This window comes from Oncorhynchus kisutch, linkage group LG17 (assembly GCF_002021735.2).
Source record: "Oncorhynchus kisutch isolate 150728-3 linkage group LG17, Okis_V2, whole genome shotgun sequence".
Taxonomy (NCBI): Eukaryota; Metazoa; Chordata; class Actinopteri; order Salmoniformes; family Salmonidae; genus Oncorhynchus; species Oncorhynchus kisutch.
The window spans coordinates 62,246,442-62,272,693 of NC_034190.2; the positions used below are offsets into that span (position 1 = coordinate 62,246,442).

Consider the following 26,252-nt stretch of genomic DNA (forward strand, 5'->3'; position numbering starts at 1 on the left):
TGCATTTAGAGGGCTTGTTCATGGAGCTATTTGCTGACAATAATTTTCTGACATTCCACATACAAATGGAAACCCATGGAAACCCACATGTTCCATCTCAGCAGTTTGGTGACATTTGTGTTCCTCGGCTGCACACAGAGAACAGATCCACCTTTCAAGTCTGCAGTACATGGCCAGCAGTTTGTCATGCTGGGGACACAGCTTCTCCAGCTGCAGCTCCTTGACCACTACACCCACCAGAGTGTGCTTCTGTAACAGAGGGACATTCAGATGAGCTCTAAATTGAGACTGGCAGTAGGACCACTTACACTCCTGACAGCCTTTGCTTTCCTCCTGGACCCTACAAGAGTAAACATGTCGGGACTGGCGTACGGATAACCAAGAGTGCTGTTGAGTAGAGTCATCTTCCTCAGCTTCTCCATCTTTTCCAGCATTGAGTTCTTGGTCAGTGTGGGGCGCCTGCTGAACGTCTCCAGGCAGCAGGAAACCTCAGTGCTGCTGCTTCCACTTTCATCCCTGCATTTGCTGATGCAGAAGTTGTGTCCATTTCAAAGAGTTGCATGGTCTGTCAGGGTGTTCAAACAGACTGGACAGCTGATCTGTTCCCTTTTCCACGGCTTAGAGGCAATTTTGTCAGAGTGAATAAAAAAATAATAAATACTGTGGTTTATAACAACAGGAAATGCAGAAACTTGTAACAATCAGGAATCATGAACCAGTTTGTGACATACTGGAAACAAGGAGCTCCTTCTGACACATGAGAATGCAGAAGAATGCAGTTGCGCTGTGTAAGCTTTGTCTAGTTTCTTCAATCTTGGCTGGTGGTTGGTGTCATGTTAACTACTTACTCATTGTTTTTTAATGAGCACAAAGGATCTGTCTTTCCTCATCTGAAGTAAAAGCAGGAGTCCAAGTTTGAGTGGAACATACACTGACACTGTCTCCCCCTCGACCGCTTCTCCCCTTCTGTGTTAAAGCCCATGTAGATTAGTTGACGTTATGGTCGGGGAAGTAATACAATCCTAAATGTATCCCCCCCCCCCTATTATTCATGAGTGTGTACCAGTGTGTGAGAACCAACACACACAATGTGTGTATTAATTAAGATTGGGGCAGTACACTCCGACAGGATAAATCATTTCCCCTCTCATATGCCCTACATCCATCACCACCCCTAAAATAATGCTGGTCCTCTCCCTTAGTGGGTGTTAGATTATTTATTGGCATGGGGCCATGTGCATGTTTCCTCTGCGGAGAGTGATGGAGCAAAACTCAGCTGCCTCTTTTCTGGGAGGATTACGGTATTCTACTCTGTTCGGCTCTCTCCCTGTGGAGAGGAGGAGATAGAGCGAGGGAGAGAGGCAGAGATTACTGCAGATCCACCCGTTATTCTCTCCTATTTCCAGCCCCCTCTCCACTGAGGTAGAAGTATCCTGTCATTTCGCCCCTCCACTCCTCCATCTCTTGCTGGAATAATGTATCTATTCTTCCTTTTCATTTAATCTGATTTGATTCATTTGAATGATAGCAATTAATTAATGAACCTGCATGACAACACTGCATGAATAGCTTCATCAGAGTTTGAGTGTATATATACGGTACATGTGACATACAGTTTGTATGTTTATGCATGTATGTTGTGTTTCGTAGTTCTCTAAGCAGACTGACTGACTAGAGACGGACACTCGCAGACCCTCCTCATCTTCTTCAACATGCTGAGGAAGGGTTCGGAGTTGCTCCTGGCCACAGGAGGTGACAGGGAGGTGCTGCTCGATCTGGATTACGTGACGGGCAATCGGGGCGAACCCCAAACCACAGACAGCTATGGGAGTCTGCAGAACGGGGGTTTCATCCCACCAAGATATGTAAGTGTCCCCCACTCCCTCCCTGATTTGGTCTCATCCTATTGCTGCTCTGATGATGACTTACCTAGAATGTTGAATGTTGCAGTGCATCTTGAATGGCGGTTAGTGCTAATTTGACTTCAAGCTTTCTCCTCATATAGTTGTATTGATGTCAATATGATCCCCCAAAAATATTTTTCCTAAAAACTGTGTTTTCATTTTGACTAAAATATTATTTTATGGTGATTGAATCTAAAATCAATATTGCGAATAAAGCTTCTGTGCTGTTGCCTATTGCAATAGCTACAGCTCGTTCCAAATCAGTCACATTTTATTTGTCGAATACAACTGGTGTAGACTTTACCGTGAAATGCTTGCTTAAGAGCCCTTCCCAGCAATGCAGAGTTTAAAAATAAGAATACAAATACAATAGTAACACGGGGACACAATTAGATTTCACTGTCATTTACAGCCATTTTTCAGTCCTATTTATTTATCTGATATGTAAATGGACATTATATTGATATACATTATATAACGGAAATATTTTCAGCTTTCAGCTGCAGCGGCTTCTTCTGATGATAATGACGATGATGAGGATGACCCCATCTATATACACTGTGATAAAACGAGTAGCCGACCGGAACAACCACTAGGGGGGAACTACTTTAGAGATGGAAGAACCAAAATAGGTGCTTTTATGCTTTCTGTATATCTATACAGTATTACATTTTACTTTAAGTTGCTTGACTTGAATGTTTCCACCACAGCACAAAAATCACCTTTTTTTTAATAATTAAATAATTATGGTCTTCACTTTGGGCCTTAATCATTTGAATCAGGTGTGTTAGTGCAGGTCTGGAATAAAAGCCTGCACACCCAGTAGCTTTCCAGGAACAAGGTAGCAGATCCCTGGTAACAGACAGTATAAAGAACAAGCCACCAATCAAACTCTAACCTATGGCTTTGTCTGACTGATCCTGAATCAGACTTTGTTCTAGTATGGGAGGTGAAACCGAGAAAGCATCGCTCCAGATGGAGGGGCCAATCTGAGACCAGCGGTCCGGAGGAGGTCGGAGCCAGGGCAGAGGAGGGGAGCAGCAGGTCTGAGCGGAGAAAGGCTCAGCTGGCTCGATGGAGGAACAAATTCACCCAAAACCTGCAGAATGCCGGCATACTGCTGGAAAAGGTAATATAATATACACTACTAACTCACCTAGCTCCACAAGACTTAGTGGTTAGATCTAGTGTTTCTACTTTCCCAATAACAATCGTTCCTTCTTAAAACTACTTGGCACCACACGTCCCGCTAGGGCACCTCCCCCCACTGCTCAACTGACACAGTAGCACACAGAACGCAAAAAATATTCTTAGAAATATTTAACCTCCACACATTAACAAGTCCAATAGCTCAAATGAAAGATAAACACCTTGTTCATCTAGCCACCAAGTCAGATTTCTAAAATGTTTTCGGCCAAAACATAGCACATATTTATGTCAAACCACCACCAAAGATAGGCTAATTTACATAGCCATTTTGTAGAACAATAGATGCAATCACAAAAGCAGGATTAAAAGTAAAATAATTCACTAACCTTTTGAAAATCTTCATCAGATGACAGGAATAGGACATGTTATACAGTACATTTATGTTTTTTTCAATAATATGCTAATTATATCCATAAATCACGGTTTACATAGAAGGTCATGGCTAAAAAATGCTACAACAATGCCTGGAGAAATTATGGTAACTCTGCCAGATAACAGAAATACACATCATAAACGTTGACTAAATATACATGTTCTACATATACTTAGAAAGATACACTTCTTCTTAATAAAACAGCTGTGTTACATTTATTTTTAACTTTACAGATTTCGTTCACTAGGCTATAATGTGAGTCGGCGCTCAGGAATTAGCATTTTGGCTCCTCCACAGAAACCCAAATTTAACACATAAATGTTCCCTTACCTTTGCTGTTCTTCCATCAGAAGACCTGGAAGGGTTTATACTTACCAAAAACAGCTTTAGTTTTGAAGTCTGTGTCTTTCGGTTATCAAACACGACATATTTCGGTTGAAATGCAGCCAAAAAGTAAAGTTAGTTCGCACCAAAACGTCGAAATTACATATTATATGTCGACTAAACTTGTCAAACTTGGTTCAGAACACAGCGTTAGCATGCTATATAGCTTCACCGCAATTCTCAGGACAAAGAGAAACACACGCATCGTTTAATCAATCTTGGAAGAAAGACAGAATGCGCGTCAGAGTAACCTGTTTTCTCGCGCGACCGAAAGGTTTCGGCCCGTCATTAATCTCGTGAGCGCGCGATTCACACAATGAGAAGCCCCATTGAAAGCGGACACCGCGCTGAAGGCATAGGAACTGTTCCCAGGACTGTAGGTGCTTGGGAAGGGTGGGGGCGATGACGTCAAAGTTGGGCCAACTTTTTGGATGACGAGAGAGTTTGGGAGAATGAGTGCCCTGAGAGTTCTGCTTTACTTACAGACATAATTTAAACGGTTTTAGAAGCTTTAGAGTGTTTTCTATTCAATAATATTTATTATATGCATATATTAGCAATTTTTTACAGATTTTTTTTCTGTTTACTATGGGCACGCATTTCACCAACGGGGGCAGTATTCTGCCCTAGCCTTAACAGGTTTTAATGCTAATGCTCTGTTGACAGTTTTACTGTTCAATCTAATAATGCTTATATGCTGCAGCACACTGTAACATATAATTAATAATTTTGTGAATGTTCTGTAATGATTGATGTTTGGCACTAGGAGGAGACGGCGAGCGAGAAAAAAACCATCCATTATCTGAACCTGAGCGCCCCTTGGGATGTGTTGGTGTATTACGCAGAGGAGCTCATTCTGAGAGCACCCCTACAGGTCAGTGCTAACACTACACTTTATGACAGTGCAAAATACAGTAGTGCAAAATACGGTAAAACTGATACTATGGTGTGTGGAGTGTTACGGAGAATGTTGTTTTTGTATCGCAGGCCCAACCGAACCCAAACTTCAACACTTCTGACCGGATCCTTCGGAAACTATACATTCCCAACCTCATGGTGGAGTCCTTGCCAAACAGGCCACTGGACTACTACACTTGTGCCTTTCGAAAGTCAAAGATGGAGAAGTGAGTCCCTACATCCCGGAAACTTCCTGATATCGGATTTGATTAGTTGAGCCACATTGCGTGCTGACCTTTATAAAAGACCCTGTTACTGTAAGTTGTAAATGACTACAGGTTTAACCTCGCTCTGTTTGTCACTTCTCAGGTTCCTCGGCTGTGAGAACCATGACACCTACTTTACTAACACACAGAGACACCGTATAGTGAGTGCATCCATTGACTTTCTGCATCTTTACCCATTTGTTGGATAATGATGGATGTATACCAGGAATAGATGGACATACTGTACTGTATATAAGCCAACCTATATGTGGTCAAAAATGCTTTACTTCACACTATGTCATTCTCATATGGCCAATTGGCTGTCCATGGCAGGTGTATGAGCTTCTGGCGAGAACGGTGTACGGCAAGAGGAAGAGAGCGGAGGTGGGCGTGGCTCGACTGCTCAACGAGGGGGCATACACTGCAGCGTTTCCCTTGCATGAGGTCAGAGACATTCTTAATGTACCGCCGCTAGGGCTGACACCATTAGTTGACTGGTCGATAGGCTGTTGGTCGACCGAGATTTCTTCTTTTTTTTTGCATGGTGCACAAGAATCCTGTCTAATTCACGCCTGTCTCAGTGGACTAATCCATTGCGGAGGCTACGGGGATGGCACAGTCCATCACTCTAAGACATGTGATAATGAAATTGTATATGGTTATATTATGTACAAATAATGGTACAACACGAATAAATCTAATATTATTTTAATGCGCTTTCTCCCGTTTGGGTACGGTCACTGTCCGCGGTTCTGAAACAATCTTGCACTGTAGATTTGGCGCCTTTTCCTATGTTGCTATGTGCGTAATAGCAAAATTAACACGCTTATTAGGATTGAGAACAATGTGGTGGAGGCAAGAGCAGCAGAGACGAGGAAACAACCTTAGCCTAATTGTCTTAGAAAATTGAGGCAAGAGGAATCTCCAACTTAAGTAGGTCTATAATCAGTAGCCTAACTGTTAAATGTGTCTGGCTTTATAAATCATCCATATATGTCTACAGAGATAAGGCAGATCTTGCTTCTGTTGCCTTCTGTGTTTGTTAAAATAGCCTACTGATTCTGTGAGCACCAAGCCTCATGCAAAGGCAAAATGCTAACCGCCACACACAAAGACATCGGCCTAGTACACCAGTCTTTGTTAAATGTGTGTATGTACTTGTATGTTTGTTAGGGTCCCTTTGAGCTTCCAGAGTATGAGGTGCATCCAGATGAGCTGAACCAGAGGCAGGTTTTGTTCCGGTATTGGGCCCGCTGGTCTAAATGGTACAAGTACCAGCCACTTGACCACATCAGAGAATACTTTGGAGAGAAAATAGCCCTTTACTTTGCCTGGCTGGGTAAGCAGGATTCCTCATATAGTAAATCTGATACAGTACCAATATTTTGTTCTGTACTGCTTTTATGGTTATACTTTGGGGTGGGGGGGTTATGAAACTGAACACACATCAGAAAAATCTGAGATTTAGTGGCAAGCATCATACTTACGAAGACTTAGTTGAAAGAGAGATCAATATCTTTTCACTTATGATATGTGGTCAATTTACCACAACAGTACAGTTTTGTGAGTTACCCCCATTGTATTCTTTGACATAGAGAGTTGTTGAGGAGGTTTTTGTCTCTCTGTTCCTCCTCTGTAGGGTTCTACACAGCCTGGCTGCTCCCAGCGGCGGTGGTGGGGGCCTTTGTCTTTGTGTCAGGACTCATGTCCATGGGGACCAATACTCCTGCGTGAGTCCTGAAACTCCTTCACTTACAATGCTTTTCTAACAGATTCATTCCTTTGGCTGTAATCAAGGTTCATGGTTTGAAAACTGTACAGTATAGAGGTCAGATTATATATCTTTACTATGAATAGAGACGAAAAGCTGGATCAAAGTGATGTTGCACCAGTATAATTACAGTATAATTTATGCAACAGAGTGGCCTAGTGTAAGGCACAGTCTGGGGCTCTGCAAATGTCATGCAGGCTGCTCAGACATAATGCATTACCCACAAGAGTCCTCTTCAGTGTACTCATGCAGCACGTAGTCTATTGCATTGCTTCACTGTGCTGTGTGTGTTTGTATATGTGTGTTTGTGTGTTTGTGTGTATGTGCACATTTTACTATACTTGTGAGTACCAGAAGTCCTCACAAGAATAGCAAACCAACTAAAATTCAGAGAAGTGAGGACATTTTGCCTGTCCTCAATTCAAAATAAAAAGGCTATTTTAGGCTTAGCTGTTAGGGTTAAGGTTAGGATTAGGGGTTAGGATTAGGGGTTAAGGTTAAATTCTGGGTTAAGGAAAATAGAATTTGGAATGGGAATCAATTGTTGGTCCTCAAAAGTATAGTAAGACGTGTGTGTGTGTGTGCTTGCATACACTTGCATGTATGTACGTGTTCGTTTCTATGTGTGTGTTAGGGGGAGAAAAACATTTTGGTCAGTGTTTTCCGTCTCAAATCTGTTTCCATGGCAAGATGCTGATGATTGCTTCCTCGGGTATCAGTGTTTGATGGCTTGGTGGTGAATCACAGAAGATTTACATTAAGAGCGAACATGGAGAAAGTGAGACTAAAGATGCAATAATAGAGAGAAGGAAGAATAGCATTGAGCCTCTTACAAGCCCAAGGGCATTATTGTAAATCCTCCTGTTCATTGTGGATTAGTGCTATCAATCACTGTACTGTATAAAAGCCAGAGAGCTTTAGTCTCGGGTAATGTACTGTGTAGCAGGAAATCAAGGGATAATAATCTTTGCATTACATGCAAATGCAGACTGGGGTTGTGTTTGAAATTGCACTCTATCCATTATAGTACACTACTTAATAATAAAGTAGTGCACTACAGATTTCGGATCTTAACTTGATCACTATTTTTATGCAGAGAATTTTCCTGCTTTATCTGAAAATTCAAATGAGCCTTGTTTTTATTAACATTTGCATTTCTCTCTCTCTCAATGCGGGGGAGGTCGAGTCATTGGGATCAGGGCTTGCTATCAAAATAGTATTCTCTCTTGCTCAAATATGCTTAGGTCCTATTACTTTTTTATCTGAAATGCAGCCATACACATCAACAACCGTTGTTTTATATAGCTTAATAACACAAGATAGATATTGATCTCCACTAGGCTACAACATAGAAGTGTCAAGTGTATCCTAACGTCATGAATTAACTTTCAAAATTGAGTTCAGTTGTGGCCTCGGGTCTAGCGGTTAGGGTTGCTGTCTTCAGTGCGTACACATAGACCTACCATGTCAGCTTGGGTTCAATTCCGGCCAATGCCCTTCTGGCATAACTAACAAAATTCCTCCTACTGACTTGATTAAGTTACACATTTTGATTTTGGACATCAGTTGATTGACAGATATAGAACGATAAAATTTCCTCCGGTGTGGATGCTCGCCCACGTTTTATAATTAGGCTATGTATCATTTGTTCATTTAGTTATGGTCTTTGGTGTGGATTAAAAGCCTGTATTGTGTGGCTTTAATATTTTATTTCATAAAGTTGTGATGTTAATCAAAATACCTTTTTGTCACATGCGCCGAATACAGCAGGAGTAGACCTTAACGTGAAATACTTACAAGCCCTTAACCAACAATGAAAGTATTTACTAAATAAACTAAAGTAAAAATTTTTTTTAAGTAACACAATAAAATAACAATAATGAGGCTATATACATGGGGTACCGAGTGGGGGGAAGGGGGTCAATGCAAATAGTCCAGGTGCCCATTTGATTAGTTGTTCAGCAGTCTTATGGCTTGGGGGTAGAAAATGTTAAGGAGTCTTTTTGACCTAGACTTGGCGCTCCGGTACCGCTTGCCGTGTGGTAGCAGAGAGAACATTCTATGACTTGGGTTACTGGAGTCTTTGACAATTTTTGGGCCTTTCTCTGACACCGCCTAGTATATAGGTCCTGGATGACAGGAGGTTTGGCCCCAGTGATGTACTGAGCTGTACGCACTACCCTCTGTAGCACCTTACGGTCAGATGTCGAGCAGTTGCCGTACCATGCGGTGATGCAACCGGTCAGGATTCTCACGATGGTGCAGCTGTAGAAAGTTTTGAGGATCTGGGGACCCAAGCTAAATCTTTTCAGTCTCCTGAGGGGGAAAAGGCGTTGTCGGGCCCTCTTCACGAGTTTATAGGTGTGTTTCGACCATGATACTGTCATGGAAATTCTTACACAGGGACACTCGAAGTCAATCTTAAAAGAACAATCCTTCATTTGTCAGTGCGCTGGAGAGGTTCCAACCAACTCAATGCACCATAGTACACTTCAATCAGGAGCTCCCCCTGGGCAGTCCCAGCAGTTGTCTTCTATACATCTATACACAGTTATATTTGCATGATTTAGCATAATTAATTAATCATTACCATTTTGTTTCATTCATGTGACCGACCAATACTGGTTCATAACATGTGACAGACCAATACCTCACAAGGCTTTGTCTCTCTAAGCTGAGACCTTGAAACTGAGATATCTTTTGTTTTTGTTCTCAAAACAAGGTCTGGGCATACTGCCAAATTGCAGCTACTGATAGTGAGGATTTGTTCAGTCAGCCACTTGCATGAACACAGAAACTGGTTTATAGAAGAGCACATAAATAGAACACAGAAACTAGTTATAAGAAAAGCACAAACACAAAAAATCTGTTACATGAGTTTGTTGGTGATGTGGACACCAAGGAACTTGAAACTCTCGACCCGCTCCACTACAGCCCCGTCCATCCTTTTCCTGTAGTCCACGATCATCTCCTTTGTCATGCTCACATTGAGGGAGAGGTTGTTGTCCTGGTACCACACTGCCTGGTTTCTGACCTCCTCCCTATAGGCTGTCTCATTGTTGTCATTGTATCGTCAGCAAACTTAATGATGGTGTTGGAGTCGTGCTTGACCACGAAGTCATGGGTGAACAGGGAGTACAGAGAAGGGTACTAAGCACGCACTCCTGAGGAGCCCCGGTGTTGAGGATCAGCGTGGCAGATGTGTGGTTACCTGTGGTGGTGTTCCTTTTGTCCAGGTGTTAAAGGGCAGTGTGGAATGTGATTGAGATTCCGTCATCTGTGGATCTGTTGGGGAGGTATGTGAATTGGAGTGGATCTAGTTTTGGAATGATGGTGTTGATGTGAGCCATGACCAGCATTTCAAAGCACTTCATGGCTACTGACGTGAGTGCTACGGGGCGGTAGTAATTTAGGCAGGATACCTTCACTTTATTGGGCACAAGGACTATGGTGGTCTGCTTGAAACATGTAGGTATTACAGACTCAGCCAGGGAGAGGTTGAAAATGTCAGTGAAGACACTTGCCAGTTGGTTTGCGCATGCTCTGAGTACACGTCCTGGTAATGCGTCTGGCCCCACGGCTTTGTGATTGTTGACCTGTTTAAAGGTCTTGCTCACGTCGGCTACGGAGAGCGTGATCACACAGTCATCTGGAACCTTTGAACCTATTTGAGCTCAATCAAAGATGATTTTGTTGAGCTGAGACACTCTTCTCTGATGTGTAAATTGTCAGACTATTCAATTTACTTCTTCAAAACATTGAAATAAATGCAATTAACGTGTGGGCCTAATGCAGGCTCAGGTTTGTCACTAGATCGCCCAGCACTGGACACGAACTCACGAAGCTCGGAGCCAGAGAGCACTGCCAGAGAGTAAGAGGCAAAGCGAAAGACCCATCTCGGCCAAAAATCTGTGTTCTCCAGTAGGTGACGCTGTTTTGTTACTTTCAATCAACAAGAGAGGAGTTTTTGTATGGAGGTCAATGAGTGTCAAATTTTGTCAACAAAATATGTAATGACGTATTTGCTTGCTATGTAAGGATGATTTGATCTAATAGAAGTTTTGTAATCCTTAGGTTGTTACGAGTGTACTGATATAAGTATAACGTGACATCCCAGCAACTTTTAGAAAAAACACTTTATATTGGAGTTGTCTTGAGATGCCTATGCATATTCATGGAATGAGGCGTTTGATATCAACAACCCTCATCGAAAATTGTGACCTGCCTTAGGTCACGATTTATGCTTGATCCGGAAATGTGGTCAGGAGGCTCCGTACAGAGGGTGTCACGCTATTGCAGAGGATCCGGAGGCTTACGGTGGACCAAATCAAGTGAGGGAAGTTGTCAAGTAAGTGAGTTTACGGGCTCAGGAGAGTCAACAGTCAAGAGCCATGCGTCCTCCGAAACACGACCCTGCCAAGCCGCACTGCTTCTTGAAACACTGCCTGCTTTACCTGGAATGCCAGCCGCACCAATGTGTCGGAGGAAACACCGTACAACTGGCGACCGTGTCAACGTGCATGCGCCCGGCCCACCACAGGAGTCGCTAGAGCGAGATGGGACAAGGACATCCCGGCCGACCACTTATGTAAATAAGTATTGATTGGGGCGGCAGGTAGTCTAGTGGTTAGACCGTTGGGCCAGTAACCGAAAGGTTGCTGGATTGAATCGCTGAGCTGACAAGGCAAAAATCTGTCGTTCTGCTCCTGAACAAGGCAGTTAACCCACTGTTCCCCGGTAGGCCGTCTTTGTAAATAATAATGTTCTTAACTGACTTGCGTAGTTAAATAAAGGATAAATATAAAGTTATTTATTTTTTAAATGTGCAAACATTTATAAAAACCTGTTTTTGCTTTGTCATTATGGGTTATTGTGTGTAGATTACTGAGGATATGTTTTTATTTAATCAATTTTATAATAAGGCTATAACATAACAGAATTTGGAAAAAGGGAATGGGTGTGAATACATTCCGAATGCACTGTTTTAAGCCTTCCCCAAACCATAGCCCGCCCCTAAACTTAACTCCTCGGAATTAATGCCTAAACTGTTAACCTTTTGTGTTGTTTCTTTTTTAACCCTTTTTTAACCATGTGGAATTAACCCTGTAACCACGTAGAATTAATGTGTCAAAAATAGGCATTCATCCATGAGTCAAAGGGGAGTGGGCCGGATTCGAACCCATGCCAACTCTGGCATATGTGTGTCGGGTAAACTGCTAGACTACACAGGCACAATTGCTTGCCTTGAACATATAAAAAAACGATTGATAATTATTATTTTTTTAAGATTTTCTGTAACGAAAACGACATATAGCCCCTCCAAATATGTAAATGTATTATAATCCACATAATAATCCACAAGAGATGCACTGCAGCCTGCACCTACCTTACATAAGGTTCAATGTAGGTATGGTACTGCATTGGATACAAACACTGCTTCCAGCTGCCCCCTGGCATCGATTCTAAATATTTTTCAGGTATTAAAGTCCTCCTGCTTCAGGATTATTTTCCTACTGCAACAAAAGGGGTCAAATTAAGATTCAACATCTGTATATAGGAAATAGGGTGCCATTTCAGACCATTTCAGCCTGGACTAAAAGTAGTGAAGTCTGTGTCTGTGATTGTGTGTCTGACTGTCCACAGCAAGGAGATCTGTAATAGTGGGGGCAGCTACCTCATGTGTCCTCTCTGTAAGACCTGCAAGCCCTGGAACATATCTGATATCTGCCCCATGGCTAAGGTATTGTATGCTGGACATTTAAAGTAACAAGGGGGTGTGAGTGACTGTTTGATGTGCCTATGGAAACCTCTATGCCTAATGTGTTTCTTTTATCACAATAATGAACGATTGTTATGGATAGCTTAGCCGTCCCACTATAATGAATCCATAGATGACAGGCCCATGTTGTGTGTATGTGTTGGCAGGTGGGCTACCTGTTTGACCACCCCGGGACAGTCTTCTTCAGTGTGTTCATGTCCTTTTGGGCTGTCACCTTCCTGGAGTACTGGAAACGCAAGATGGCCACCTTAGCTCACCACTGGGACTGCATGGACTTCCAGGAGGAAGAGGTCTGGATAATAGCCAATTTATTCATTTCAATTTCTATTCTTTCATAATTCTGTGATATGTGTTACCGTACATACTATAAAAACAGAGAATCAACAAAACTAAGTTGAGCCTCATATTTGACATATTTGTAAAATAACCCAGTTCTTGAGCAAGGGCACATCTTTATCCAGTTTTACTGTAGTATTGTTCACAGATATGGAGACTGCTTTGTTAACATATGCAGCGGTGGAAAAAGTATTCAATTGTCATTAGAAAATGACTCAAGTAAAAGTGAAATACTATACTGAACAAATATATAAACGCAACATGTAAAGTGTTGGTCCCATGTTTCATGAGCTGAATTAGAAGATCCCAGAGATGTTCCATACACTCAAAAAGCTTATTTCTTATTCACATGTGTGCTCGTCATCCTTACCAGGGTCTTGACCTGACTGCAGTTCAGCATTGTAGCCGACTTCGTAACCGATTTGCTGTTGTCGATGTTTTGGACAGAGTGCCCCGTGGTGGTGGGGTTATGGTATGGGCAGGAATAAGCTACGGACAACAGACACAATTGCATTTTGTCAATGGCAATTTGAATGCACATAGATACTGTGACGAGATCCTGAAGCACATTGTTGTGCCATTCATCTGCCGCCGTCTCCTATTGTTGTGCCATTCATCTGCCGCCGTCTCCTCATGTTTCAGCAAGATAATGCACGACGCCATGTCACAAGGATCTGTACACAATTCCTGAAAGCTGAAAATGTGCCAGTTCTTGGCCTACATACTCATCAGACATGTCACCCATTGAGCATGTTTGGGATACCTTGGATCGACAAAGTACGACAGCGTGTTCTAGTTCCCACCATTATCCAGAAACTTCACACAGCCATTGAAGAGTGGGACAACATTCCACAGGGCACAATCAACAGCCTGATCAACTGTATGCAAAGGAGATGTCGCGCTGCATGAGAGAAATGGTGGTCACGCCAGATACTGACTGGTTTTCTGATCAACGCCTCTACTTTTTTTTCTTTTTTTCTATATATATCTGTGACGAGCAGATGCATATCTGTATTCCCAGTCATGTGAAATTCATAGATTAGGGCCTAATGAATTTATTTCAATTGACGGATTTCCGATTTCCGAACTGCAACTCAGTTAAATCTTTGAAATGCTTGTGTTTTATTTTTGTTCAGTGTACTGTATGTACTTCAGTCAAAGTCTAAAAGTATTTGTTTTTAAATATACTTAAGTATATCAAAAGTAAATGTAATTGCTACAAAATTTATTTACCGAAAGTATAAATCATTTCAAATTCCTTATATTAAACAAACGGCATGATTTTTTAATTTTTTTATTTTATTTACGGATAGCCAGGGGCACACTCCAACATTATTTACAAATGAAACATTTGAGTTTAGTGAGTCCGCCAGATCAGAGATAGTAGGGATAACCAGGGATGTTCTCTTGACAAGTGCGTGAATTGGACCATTTCCCTGTCCTGCTAAGCATTCTAAATGTAACGAGTACTTTTGTGTCAGGGAAAATGTATGGAGTCAAAAGTACATTATTTTCTTTGGGAATATAGTGGAGTAAAAGTCAAAGTTGGCAAAAATATAAATAGTAAAGTATAGATACCCCAAAAAACGACTTTAGTACTTTCACCACCGAACATATGTCCCCCATTGGTGTGTGTGTGTGTATCTAGGAGCGTCCGCGGCCTGAGTTTGCGGCCATGGCTCCTTCTATAGAGTACAACCCAGTGACGGGAGTGAAAGAGCCCTACTTCCCAGAGAGGGCCCGGCTGTCTCGCATGCTCACTGGCTCAATGGTCATCATCATCATGGTAAGACACTGAGTTTTACTCTCTTCGTGTCCTTTGTTCTATAGTCTTTTACGTGGCGGAGTACGTCAGGGGTAGCCGGGTCCCAGATCTGTCACTGACATGACAATAATAATTATTATTATTTGAACTGTTATAGAGCTTTTCAAAGAATCTCAAAGCGCTTCAATGACTAAACGAGTTGGCAAAACGTCATACCCTACTGATGAGGAAAGGGCCAGGAAAGGATGCCATTTTAGAGTACTGCATTTGAGACACAAGTGTGTAAATAAGGTGTAGTTGGACTAATAATTGTTGTATTCTCCTCACTCCTCTTTTTTCTTTCTACCCCTGTCCCTAGCTGTGTGTGGTTATGATTTTCCTGGTGTCAGTGATTATGTACCGTGGGATAGTGAGTGTGATGATGTACCGCACAGGCAGTTTTGTGCTGCGCACTCAGGTACAGTACAATACTCTCTGCTCTGATAAATACAGCTGCTGACACTGGGTCAGAATACCCTTCAAAACACCTGATAATGGCTGACATCCTGCATTTAGCTAATGCTAGGAGATGCTGTACATTAGCTTGGAGTGATACATAATCTTGGATACATTAGCTTAGGTTTTCTGTGTGTGTGTGGGGGTGTGTGTGTGTGTGTTTTTTCTTCCCTCAGGCAGGGAACATTGCTAATATCTCCAGCAGTATGGTGAATCTGGCCCTGATTCTGCTGATGGGGCAGGTCTATACTGCGTTGGCACTGCAGCTCACTAAATGGGGTAAGAACATGACCCTCTGACACCTCTGCTTCAGCCAATACACTTCCACGTAATACATCAACCCACAGGGAAATCCACTTCCTTGGACTTAGATTAAGCGTCTACATCAATCACAGTGGCCTATAATATAAAACATTGTCTATCAGATAAGCGTGAAGACCATTTGAGCACCAAGTAGTATATTGAAAGTGGTGGTGTCATTACAGTACAGCATATGCATTTGGATACCTGTAATGTACATTTAATGCATAATATTACCCTCAAAGATTTTTCTCTTACTTTCATGGATTCATATTTGTTTAAATATTTTTTTTATTGTTTGATTTGTTTGTTTTGGGATGTTTGGACAGAGATGCACAGAACACAGACCCAGTACGAAGATGCATTTACCTTCAAGGTGTTTGTATTCCAGTTTGTCAACTTCTACTCCTCTCCCTTCTATGTGGCATTCTTCAAGGGAAGGTGAGAATAGAAGGTAGTGTTTATTGTTAGATGATGCAACAGGTATCTGGCTGGTTTGAAAACTCTATTCTATTGGCAGGTTTGTGGGTTATCCTGGACACTATGGTACCTTGCTTGGCATGAGAAATGAAGAGGTAACTTTTCAGAAATTACAACCCATTTTGCATACAAAGAGCCATGTTCTCATACAGACATTTTCATGTTACCTGATGTAAGTGTGTACCAGTATATTGATGTTATGCATTTCTGTGTGTCTCTACTTTGCGCGTGTGTGTGTTTCAGTGTGGTCCAGGGGGTTGTCTCATTGAACTGGCTGAGCAGCTCTTCATCATCATGGTGGGGAAACAGCTCATCAGCAATGTTCAGGAGTTTGTTATCCCGTATGTTTCCTTCCTGACTATCCTACTTCTAACTCTGGGGCGAATCCTAACTTCCACTTAAAGATGAACTATGTAGAAATCACTTAATAATTCTATTAATTTCAGTTGATGTCACAAAACAAGCAAGTATAGTGTAGAGCAGTGCAAGGCAGTGCAAGGCTGTCAAAGGTACGCCAAAAAAAAATGTGATTAACTTTAATGATTTTCTTCACATTTTCAAACAGTATATTCATATTTTCCGAACGGATCTATACATTTGGGTGAGTTTTTTTTCTCTTTCTTTTTTAAATTGAGACACAAGCTTAAAGTTTTCTTTACTGACCATAATTTTCACTTGTCTGACCGCTTGCATGATGACGGGTTTCTCACACGACCTGCCCATATGGGTGATGTTTTTTCTCGCCTGAATGATCTGAATCTAGGATTACAGGGACTCCGCAACTATATTCAATGTGCGGGACAAAATTGAGGCTATGATTAGGAAGTTGGAGCTCTTTTCTGTCTGCATTAACAAGGACAACACACAGGTCTTTCCATCATTGTAAGATTTTTTGTGTGCAAATGAACTCAAGCTCACGGACAATGTCAAATGTGATATAGCGAAGCACCTGAGTGAGCTGGGTGCGCAATTACGCAGGTACTTTCCCGAAACGGATGACACAAACAACTGGATTCGTTATCCCTTTCATGTCCTGCGTCCAGTCCACTTACCGATATCTGAATAAGAGAGTCTTATCAAAATTGCAACAAGCGGTTCTGTGAAAATTGAATTTAATCAGAATACCATTACCAGATTTCTGGATAGGGCTGCACTCAGAGTTTCATCATTGATCTATACATAGAACAGATCAAGCGCTTCTTAGACTTGTGTTCAATGCAAATGACAGATCTATAACACACATTTCTATGTTAATTTGATCACGCCACCCAAAAAGTTACATACTGCAGCTTTATGTCAAATTTTCCATTAGTCTACTATTGACATCAATCCATGACTCAGTGAACATTTGGAAGTTATGACTATGTCATCCTTTGTATAACTTTTTGGCCATGAAAGTATTATTTTTTTGGTAGCACGATCTGCTTTGCTTTAGCCAACCCTTTTGTTGTCCATTCACACACCTTTACTTTTTCCATATTAGGTTGTGTTACAGCCTGAATTTAAAATGGATTACATTTAGATGTTTTTGTCACTGACCTAAGCACAATATCCTATAATGTCAAAATGGAATTATGTTGTTAGACATTTTTACAAATTAATTCTAAATGGAAAGCTGAACTGTCTTGAGTCAATATGTATTCAACGCCTTTGTTATGGCAAGTCTAAATAAGTTCAGGAGTAAATATTTGCTTAGCAAGTCACTTAATAAGTTGCATGGACTCACTCTGTGTGCAATAATACTGTTTAACATGATTTTTGAATTCCTTCTGTTCTGAACAAATAGAGTAAAAACTCAAACAGATGACAAGAAAAAGCTCAAACCAAGTTTATTCAACCCACTAGGTGCTATAGTTGCAGAGACACATACAAGTCACACAAGCATACTGTATATTTATACTTTCTGACTAGGCGGAGTCACCTTATATGACTAGGATAGAAATCTGTCTATGTTGCTAGGCAAGAACGAACACTCTGTTCCTCTCATTGGTATTGTCATGGGCATGTAAGCGTGTGTGTGTGTGTGGACTGTAGATAAAGGGTTGTTATAGCGGGCCTCTCTGGCCCCCCTCCCAGAGGTTTCTTCTCTCTTCAACTGTTGACCTTATCTCGAGTTGAGTACCACATCCCTCCTGGTACTAATTTCCCCGAAACCGGCCTGCCTTATCAGGAACTGACTAGATTGTTGCTCTTTACCTCCTTCCTTAGGAATTTAAAATTCAACATTAAGATGTTTTGGAAAATTGCCTCTTGTCTCACCCAGTAACTTCCCATACACAAAGTTCCTATTCACCCTTAAACGTAATCAATAAGTTATAATATGGTGACAGGAATAAGTATATTTCAAGTTAGAATCCAACACTACATAATCTCTGTTCCCCAGACATACAATTATCTGTAAGGTCCATCAGTTGAGCAGTGATTTTCAAGCACAGATTCAGCCACAAAGACCAGGGAGGTTTTCCAATGTCTCGCAAAGAAAGGCACCTATTGGTAGATAGGTCAATTATTTTTTTTTAAAGCAGAGAATTAATATCCCTTTGAGCATGGTGAAGTTATTAATTACCCTTTGGATGGTGTATCAATACACACAGTCACTACAAATATGCAGGCGTTCTTCCTAACTCCGTTGCCGGAGAGGAAGCAAACTGCTCAGGGATTTCACCATGAGGCCAATGTTGACTTTGAAACAATTACAGAGTTTAATGGCTGTGATAGGATAAAACTGAGGATGGATCAACAACATTGCAAAACACTCATCCTGTTTGCAACAAGGCACTAAAGTAAGTTCTGCAAAAAATGTGGCAAAGACATTTAACTTTTTGTCCGGAATACAAAGTGTTATATTTGGGGCAAACCCAGTACAAGACATTACTGAGTACCACTCTCCATATTTTTAAGCATAATGTTGGCTGCATCATGTTATAGGTATGCTTGTAATCATTAAGGATTGTGGAGTTTTGCAGAATGAAAAAGAAACGGAATGGAGCTAAGCACAGGCAAATTCCTAGAGGAAAACCTGGTTCAGTTTGCTGAACACTGGGAGATGAATTCACCATTTAGCAAGACAGTAACCTAAAACACAAAGCCAAATCTACGCTGGTGTTGCTTACTAAGAAGACAGTAAATGTCCTGAGTGGCCGAGTTACAGTTTTGACCTAAATCGGCTTAAAAATGAATTTGAACCCCTTTTTCACCAATTTCAATCTTGTCTCATCGCTACAGTTCCCCAAACGGGCTCGGGAGGCGAAGGTCGAGTCATGCGTCCTCCGAAACATGACACACCAAACCACGCTTCTTAACACCCGCCCACTTAACCTGGAAGCCAGCCGCACCAATGTGTCGGAAGAAACACAGTTCACCTGACGATCGATGTCAGCCCGTAGTATACTGTACTGCTGTATTGGCCCAGCCAGCAAATGAGCCATTGTGGTGGTGCTGAGAAATGCTCTCTCTATTTAAATTGTTTTTACACTCCTCCTTGCTCATTCTCTCCTCCTCCCTCTCCTCCTTTCCTCCTCTCCTTAGTAAGGTGAAGGCATGGCAACAGAAGAGGGCGCTGAATAAGGTGCGGGGAACGCAGAACTCCCAGGAGCCTCGGCGGTGGGAGGAGGACTATCAGCTGGTGGAGTGCGAGGGCCTGTTTGAGGAATACCTCGAGATCGGTAAGACAACAACCACACTCTGAGACTCTCAGAAAATATTCCTTATGGATTCAGTGGATTTTTATTGCAACCATGCAAATACAATATTTGAAGGCTAAAATTACAGTGTAAATCCATCAAGTTAGTAGAACTCAAAACTCAGGGATTTCACCGTTCAGGGACACAAACAAACAAAGAACAAACACAAATCGGTTTGCATACATAAAAATTTGTGAATCTTGCTGTGCATGACTTTTTTGTTCTTTCAAGTGGATATTGTTGGTGTATTGCCAATGCATTACTTTCTTATATTATCATAAGAATAAAGAAAAATCCCTCCCGTCAACTCCCCCCACCCTTATCCCTCGACTTCCTCAGTAGAGTTGCTAACTTATGACCTTCTCCATTCGTCAACAGTGCTCCAGTTTGGCTTCATCACAATCTTCGTGGCTGCGTTCCCCCTGGCACCGCTCTTTGCCCTACTCAACAACTGGGCCGAGGTGCGCCTGGATGCCCACAAGTTTGTGTGTGAGTACCGGCGGCCTGTGGCCGAGCGCGCTCAGAACATCGGCGTGTGGTTTAACATCCTGGAGGCCCTGTCGCACCTGTCCGTCATCGTCAACGTGAGTCGCACAGTGGTGCTCTCATCATTACCCGTGTGCTGTATTTTTTTTTTTTAAACACCTGGTCTGAAAACATCTGATAAACTTTGATTTTGTAATGTCACTTTAAGCAGTATATTAAAAGGATTCTAATATTATTATGTCTATTATTATGTCGAGTTTTTATCATTTGTGTTCATTTTAATTTACTGTACCATAAAATAATTTTGCATGTCAAACTACCCCTTTCAGGCTTTCTTGATCGCCTTCACGTCGGATTTCTTACCACGACTGCTCTACCAGTACAAGTTTGACAACGATCTGAACGGATATGTTAATTTCACTCTGGCTTATGCTCCTCCAAGCTACACCAGCCATCCCATGTGCAGGTAACTGTGATCATAAATACACACTGGAACATAATATAGTAGATATAGTATAGCTGTTGTACATACTTAAAGGCATGGTTCAGTGAAATGACATGTTTAGATATGTGATTCCATCGCTTGGCAGCAGTATATAGAAAAGGAGTGACTGCAATCCACATTTTGGTGTTGTTAAAGGGATAGTGCAAGATTTTTGCAATTAAGCCCTTTATCTACATCAGGGATGGGCATTTTTGATGGGGTGGGGGCCACAAAAAATCTGAGCTCATCATGAGGGGCCACAGTGGCTCGCGGGTCTGCGTACCCAAATACATCCCCACCTTGCGAGTGTGATTGTGGAGGCCAGGTCATCTGTTGCAGCACTCTCCTTCTTGGTCAAATATCCCTTAAACAGCCTTGAGGTGTGTTTTGGGTCATTGTCCTGTTGAAAAACAAATTATAGTCCCACTAAGTGCAAACCAGATGGGATTGCGTATCGCTGCAGAATGCTGTGGTAGCCATTCTGGTTAAGTGTGCCTTGATATCCAAATAAATCACAAGAGAGTGTCATTGGCAAAGCACCTCCACACCATCACACCTCCTCCTCCATGCTTCAAGGTGGGAACCACACATGCGGAGATCATCCATCCACCTACTCTGCGTCTCACAAAGACATGGCAGATGGAACCAAAAATCTCCCATTTTGACTCATCAGACCAGAGGACAGATTTCCACCGGTCTAAAGTACATTGCTCATGTTTCTTGGCCCAAGCAAGTTTCTTCTTCTTATTGGTGTCCTTTAGTAGTGGTTTCTTTGCAGCAATTTGACCATGAAGGCCTGATTCATGCAGTCTCCTCTGAACAGTTGATGTTGAGATGTGTCTGTTACTTGAACTCTGTGAAGCATTTATTTGGGCTGCAATCTGAGGTGCAGTTAATTGCCTATTTCTGAGGCTGGTAACTCTAATAAACGTATCCTCTGCAGTAGAGGTAACTCTGGGTCTTCCTATCCTGTGGCAGGCCTCATGAGAGCTTGTTTCATCATAGCACATGATTGTTTTTGCGACTGCACTTGAAGAAACTTTCAAAGTTCTTGAAATGTTCTGCATTGACTGACCTTCATGTCTTAAAGTAATGATGGACTGTTGTTTCGCATTGCTTATTTGAGCTGTTCTTGCCATAATATTGACTTGCTATTTTACCAAATAGGGCTATCTTCTGTATACCAACCCTACCTTGTCACAACACAACTGATTGGCTCAAATGCATTAAGAAGGAAATAAATTCCACAAATGAACTTTTAACAAGGCACACCTGTTAATTTAAATGCATTCCAGGTGACAACCTAGAAGGCCAGCATCCCAGAGTTGACTCTTCACAATTGATGTTGAGACTGGTGTTTTGCGGGTACTATTTAATGAAGCTTCCATTTGAGGACTTGTGAGGCGTCTGTTTCTCAAACTAGACACTCTAATGTACTTGTCCTCTTGCTCAGTTGTGCACCGGGGCCTCCCACTCCTCTTTCTATTCTGGTTAGGGCCAGTTTGCGCTGTTCTGTGAAGGGAATAGTACACAGCGTTGTACAAGGTCTTCAGGTTCTTGGCAATTTCTTGCATGGAATAGCCTTCATTTCTCAGAACAAGAATAGACTGACAAGTTTCAGAAGAAAGGTATTTGTTTCTGGCCATTTTGAGCCAGTAATCGAACCCACAAATGCTAATGCTCCACATACTCACTAGTCTAAAGAAGGCCAGTATTATTGCTTCTTTAATCAGAACCACAGTTTTCAGCTGTGCTAACATAATTGCAAAAGGGGTTTCTAATGATCAATTAGTCTTTTAAAATTATACGCTTGGATTAGCTAACACAACGTGCCATATATATGTATATATATATATATATATATATATATATATATATATATATATATATATATATATATATATATATATGTGTATATATATATATATGTGTATATATATGTATGTATATATATATATGTGTATATATATATATATATATATATATATATGTGTATATATATATATATATGTATATATATATATATATGTGTATATATATATATATATGTATGTATGTATGTATTGCACAACTGAAGAATTTCTGCACAAACTGTCAGAAAGCCTTTCAGGGAAGTTCATCTGCATACTCGTTGTCCTCACCACCACTTGACCTGACTGCTATTTGGTGTCGTAACCGACTTCTGTGGGCAAATGCTCCCCTTTGACTGCCACTGACACACTGGAGAAGTGTGCTCTTCACAAATGAATCATGGTTTCAACTATACCGGGCAGATGGCGTGTATGGCGTCGTGTGGGCGATCAGTTTGCTGATGTCGACGTTGTGAACAGAGTGCGGTTATAGTTTGGGCATGCATAAGCTACGGACGACAAACACAATTGCATTTTATCAATGGCAATTTGAATGCACAGAGATACCGTGACGAGATCCTAAGGCCCATTGTCGTGCCATTCATCCACCGCTATCACTTCATGTTTCAGCATGATAATGCACGGCCCCATATCGCGAGGATGTCCCAGTTCTTCCATGGCCTGCATACTCACCAGACATGTAACCCATTGAGCATGTTTGGGATGCTCTGGATTGAAGTGAACAACAGCCATTGATGAGGAGTGGGACAACATTCCACAGGCCACAATCAACAGTCTGATCAACTCTATGCGGAGGAGATGTCACACTACATGAGGCAAATGGTGGACACTCTGACTGGTTTTCTGATCCACTTTTTTTTAAAGGTATCTATAATCAACAGATGCATATCTGTTATCCCAGTCATGTGAAATCCATAGATTAGGGCCTAATGAATTTATTTCAATTGACTGATTTCCTTATATGAGCTGTAACTCAGTAAAATGTTTGAAATTGTTGTGTGTTGCGTTTATATTTTTGTTCAGTGAGTATACCAAGCATTACGAACACCTTCCTAATTTTGAGTTGCACCCCCCATTTTGCCCTCAGAACAGCCTCAATTTGTCGGGGCATGGACTCTACAAGGTGTCGAAAGCGTTCCACAGGGATTCTGGCCTATGTTGACTCCAATGCTTCCCACCGTTGTGTCAAGTTAGCTGGATGTCTATTGGGTGGTGGACCATTCTTGATACACACGGGAAACTATTGACTGTAAAAACCCCACCAGCATTGCAGTACTTGACACAAACTGGTGCACCTGGCACCTACTACCATACCCCGTTCAAAGGCACTTAAATATTTTGTCTTGCCCATTCAGCCTCTGAATGCCACACATACACAATCCATATCTCAATTGTCTCAAGGCTTAAAAATCCTTATTTAACCTGTCTTCTCCTCTTCATCTACACTGATTTGAAGTGGATTTAACAAGTGACATCAATAAGCTTTCACCTGGATTCACTTGGTCAGTCTGTGTCAGTTGTTTTTTTCGTGTTTTGTATACTCAGTGTATATAAAATATATTACTTTATTTGTAAAATGTATCTGCAGGCCTACAACAATGGCGTCCCTCGGGGCCTCCAGTTGCCCATCCCTGATCTTTGGCTTAATTGCCAAAATCTTGCTCTATCCCTTTGTTGTGTCTTTGCTATTCCGGATTAAGTGATATGACATGCTATTCTATGAAATAATTTCTCTGTAATTAATATTACCTGATTGAACTAATCAGGTAAATGTAATTAACTAGGAAGTCGGGGCACCACAAAATAATGTTTATAGAGCTTTTATCTTCCGAATTAACTCTTACAGACCTAGCAATCTTTTACATCAGTAGCAGTCAATTATTAATCGTCACCTTATTCAGTCTCATCTGAACATCGTAGGATTCTTGGTTATCTTCACGAAGCCTGGCTAACAAGTTGAATCAGCAATACAATTTTTTTCTTTAATATTTATTTACTAAATACCTAAAAAGTCACACAGAATTACAGAAACACAGGATGGATCATACATTGATTACTAATTATGTCATACATGAAAAACGTCCCTGGTGGACGGAGCCAAAATGACGGCTGGTTACACAAAGGAAAGGGGGTTGGGTTTGAATGAAAGCCCGGGGAGACTGAGGAACAAAAGGTTCTGTGTCTCTATCAGACCTTAGGAAGCTATGCTATCGTAAATACAGAATCTTATGCATTCTAAATAACCGCCCATTTGGAAAAGAAAAATGCAATAAATATTTACTCTGAGCTGCGATTCGATCGGTTGGTCGTAGATGGAAGGCCGGGTTGTCCTTTGAAGAATGTCTGGTGGTAGAACGGATACTTGGTAGTACCGTCGTCGTGTGGTAAAATGGCTACTTTGTCCGTCCTTTCCTAGCCCACGTTTACAGCTGCTGTTGCTAACGCAACGGCTAGGAGGTATCACTTCTTTAATGAATAAAAGTTAAAAGTTCATACCAAGTTGCCATGCTATATGCTCATGCTATATTCTGGCTGGTATCGTCAAAATTCATCCTTCCAGCGTGTAGATCGTCACCTTCACGTTGAGATTCGATGCTAATTTCATTAAGTTCTTGTTGTTCAACCAGAGCTCACGCTGAGGTTGGCTTAGTTCTGTAGGTGATCTTGTCCTTTTAACGCAGGGACCACAAGTCCTCACGTCCTTGGAACAGAAAGTAGTATTTTTGTCAACGGGCTTATATCGTGGTGAAGAGAAGGGCGTGTTTCATAATTTACAACCAATGTCTGTTCACTTGGGCGGGGCCTCTGAGTGAGCAGAGTTTACTCTATGACAAACCTTTCTCTCATTAAGAAACTAAAATTACATTTAATCTTTTCACAAATAGTTTCCTATTTTAACATTTAAATTGCACAACAATTCCATGTGAATCTGATAACTAGAATGTGTAGACTTTCCAAGATACACTTTATCACACTATCATTAGTAGTAATGTCTCAGACAACAACTGATCTGACATCATATTCATTAAGTACCAATGCATATTTTCAACTGGGTGGATTATCGAAATATGGTTCTGTTTCCCACCTTTTGATGTTACCAAACTTTGGATTTTAACAAAGGCTTTCCAAGAATCAACTCTATAAAGTAGAGAGAGGGAAAAGGGGAAAGCTATTTATGGGGATCATTAACCTCCCCCAACAGGCCAACATCATGACACCTTTAAACTAGCCAACTGCTGACAAATGCCAGAAGCATTTTTATACCAAAACTCCATGAAAGTCGAATTTTAGCATGTTTTAAATGTCATGCCCAAGTATGTCCAGTAGAGGGCACACTTGATGTTGGCAACCCTGATCTGTTGTTCTTACCCTGACTGTGTGCTCTGTTGTCTGTAGATATAAAGCCTTTAGGGACAACAATGGAAATTACACTCTGATTTACTGGGAACTCCTGGCTGTGAGGTTAGGCTTCATCATCGCTTTTGAGGTACGCAAGGATCTCTCTCTCTCTCTCTCTCTCTCTCTCTCTCTCTCTCTCTCTCTCTCTTTTGTATTCTTTCTGTTATACTGTGCCATGTCCACCTTTCTATTCATTACTTGTCTTGTCCTGTTCTTACCCCCTTATCTACTACCTGTGTATGTTATTGTGTACCTTTGATCATTTGAAGCTTGCTTGCTCCCTACTAATCTTTGCCTCTCCATCCTCACATGGTATTTTACTCTTTAATATTTTATCACCTTAACTCTGTTGATACTGCTCTTCTCAGAA

The 26,252-nt window shown here is 41.4% G+C and overlaps 1 protein-coding gene across 1 annotated transcript in view; it reads left to right on the top strand.

Moving 5' to 3' along the window:
* The first annotated feature begins 745 nt into the window (after window positions 1-745).
* ano11 (anoctamin 11) overlaps window positions 746-26,252 on the top strand; it is a 53,353-nt gene continuing 27,846 nt past the window's right edge. The window contains exons 1-22 of the mRNA XM_031794329.1: window positions 746-1,477; window positions 1,651-1,865; window positions 2,398-2,536; window positions 2,834-3,033; window positions 4,637-4,744; window positions 4,858-4,994; window positions 5,137-5,194; window positions 5,367-5,477; window positions 6,207-6,372; window positions 6,673-6,763; window positions 12,448-12,544; window positions 12,730-12,873; window positions 14,568-14,705; window positions 15,043-15,141; window positions 15,356-15,458; window positions 15,809-15,920; window positions 16,000-16,054; window positions 16,203-16,300; window positions 19,488-19,624; window positions 20,021-20,226; window positions 20,458-20,594; window positions 25,880-25,970. Of these exons, the coding sequence (XP_031650189.1) occupies window positions 1,713-1,865; window positions 2,398-2,536; window positions 2,834-3,033; window positions 4,637-4,744; window positions 4,858-4,994; window positions 5,137-5,194; window positions 5,367-5,477; window positions 6,207-6,372; window positions 6,673-6,763; window positions 12,448-12,544; window positions 12,730-12,873; window positions 14,568-14,705; window positions 15,043-15,141; window positions 15,356-15,458; window positions 15,809-15,920; window positions 16,000-16,054; window positions 16,203-16,300; window positions 19,488-19,624; window positions 20,021-20,226; window positions 20,458-20,594; window positions 25,880-25,970 (2,580 nt within the window). The 5' untranslated portion in view covers window positions 746-1,477; window positions 1,651-1,712. The remainder of the gene's footprint in view (window positions 1,478-1,650; window positions 1,866-2,397; window positions 2,537-2,833; window positions 3,034-4,636; window positions 4,745-4,857; window positions 4,995-5,136; window positions 5,195-5,366; window positions 5,478-6,206; window positions 6,373-6,672; window positions 6,764-12,447; window positions 12,545-12,729; window positions 12,874-14,567; window positions 14,706-15,042; window positions 15,142-15,355; window positions 15,459-15,808; window positions 15,921-15,999; window positions 16,055-16,202; window positions 16,301-19,487; window positions 19,625-20,020; window positions 20,227-20,457; window positions 20,595-25,879; window positions 25,971-26,252) is intronic.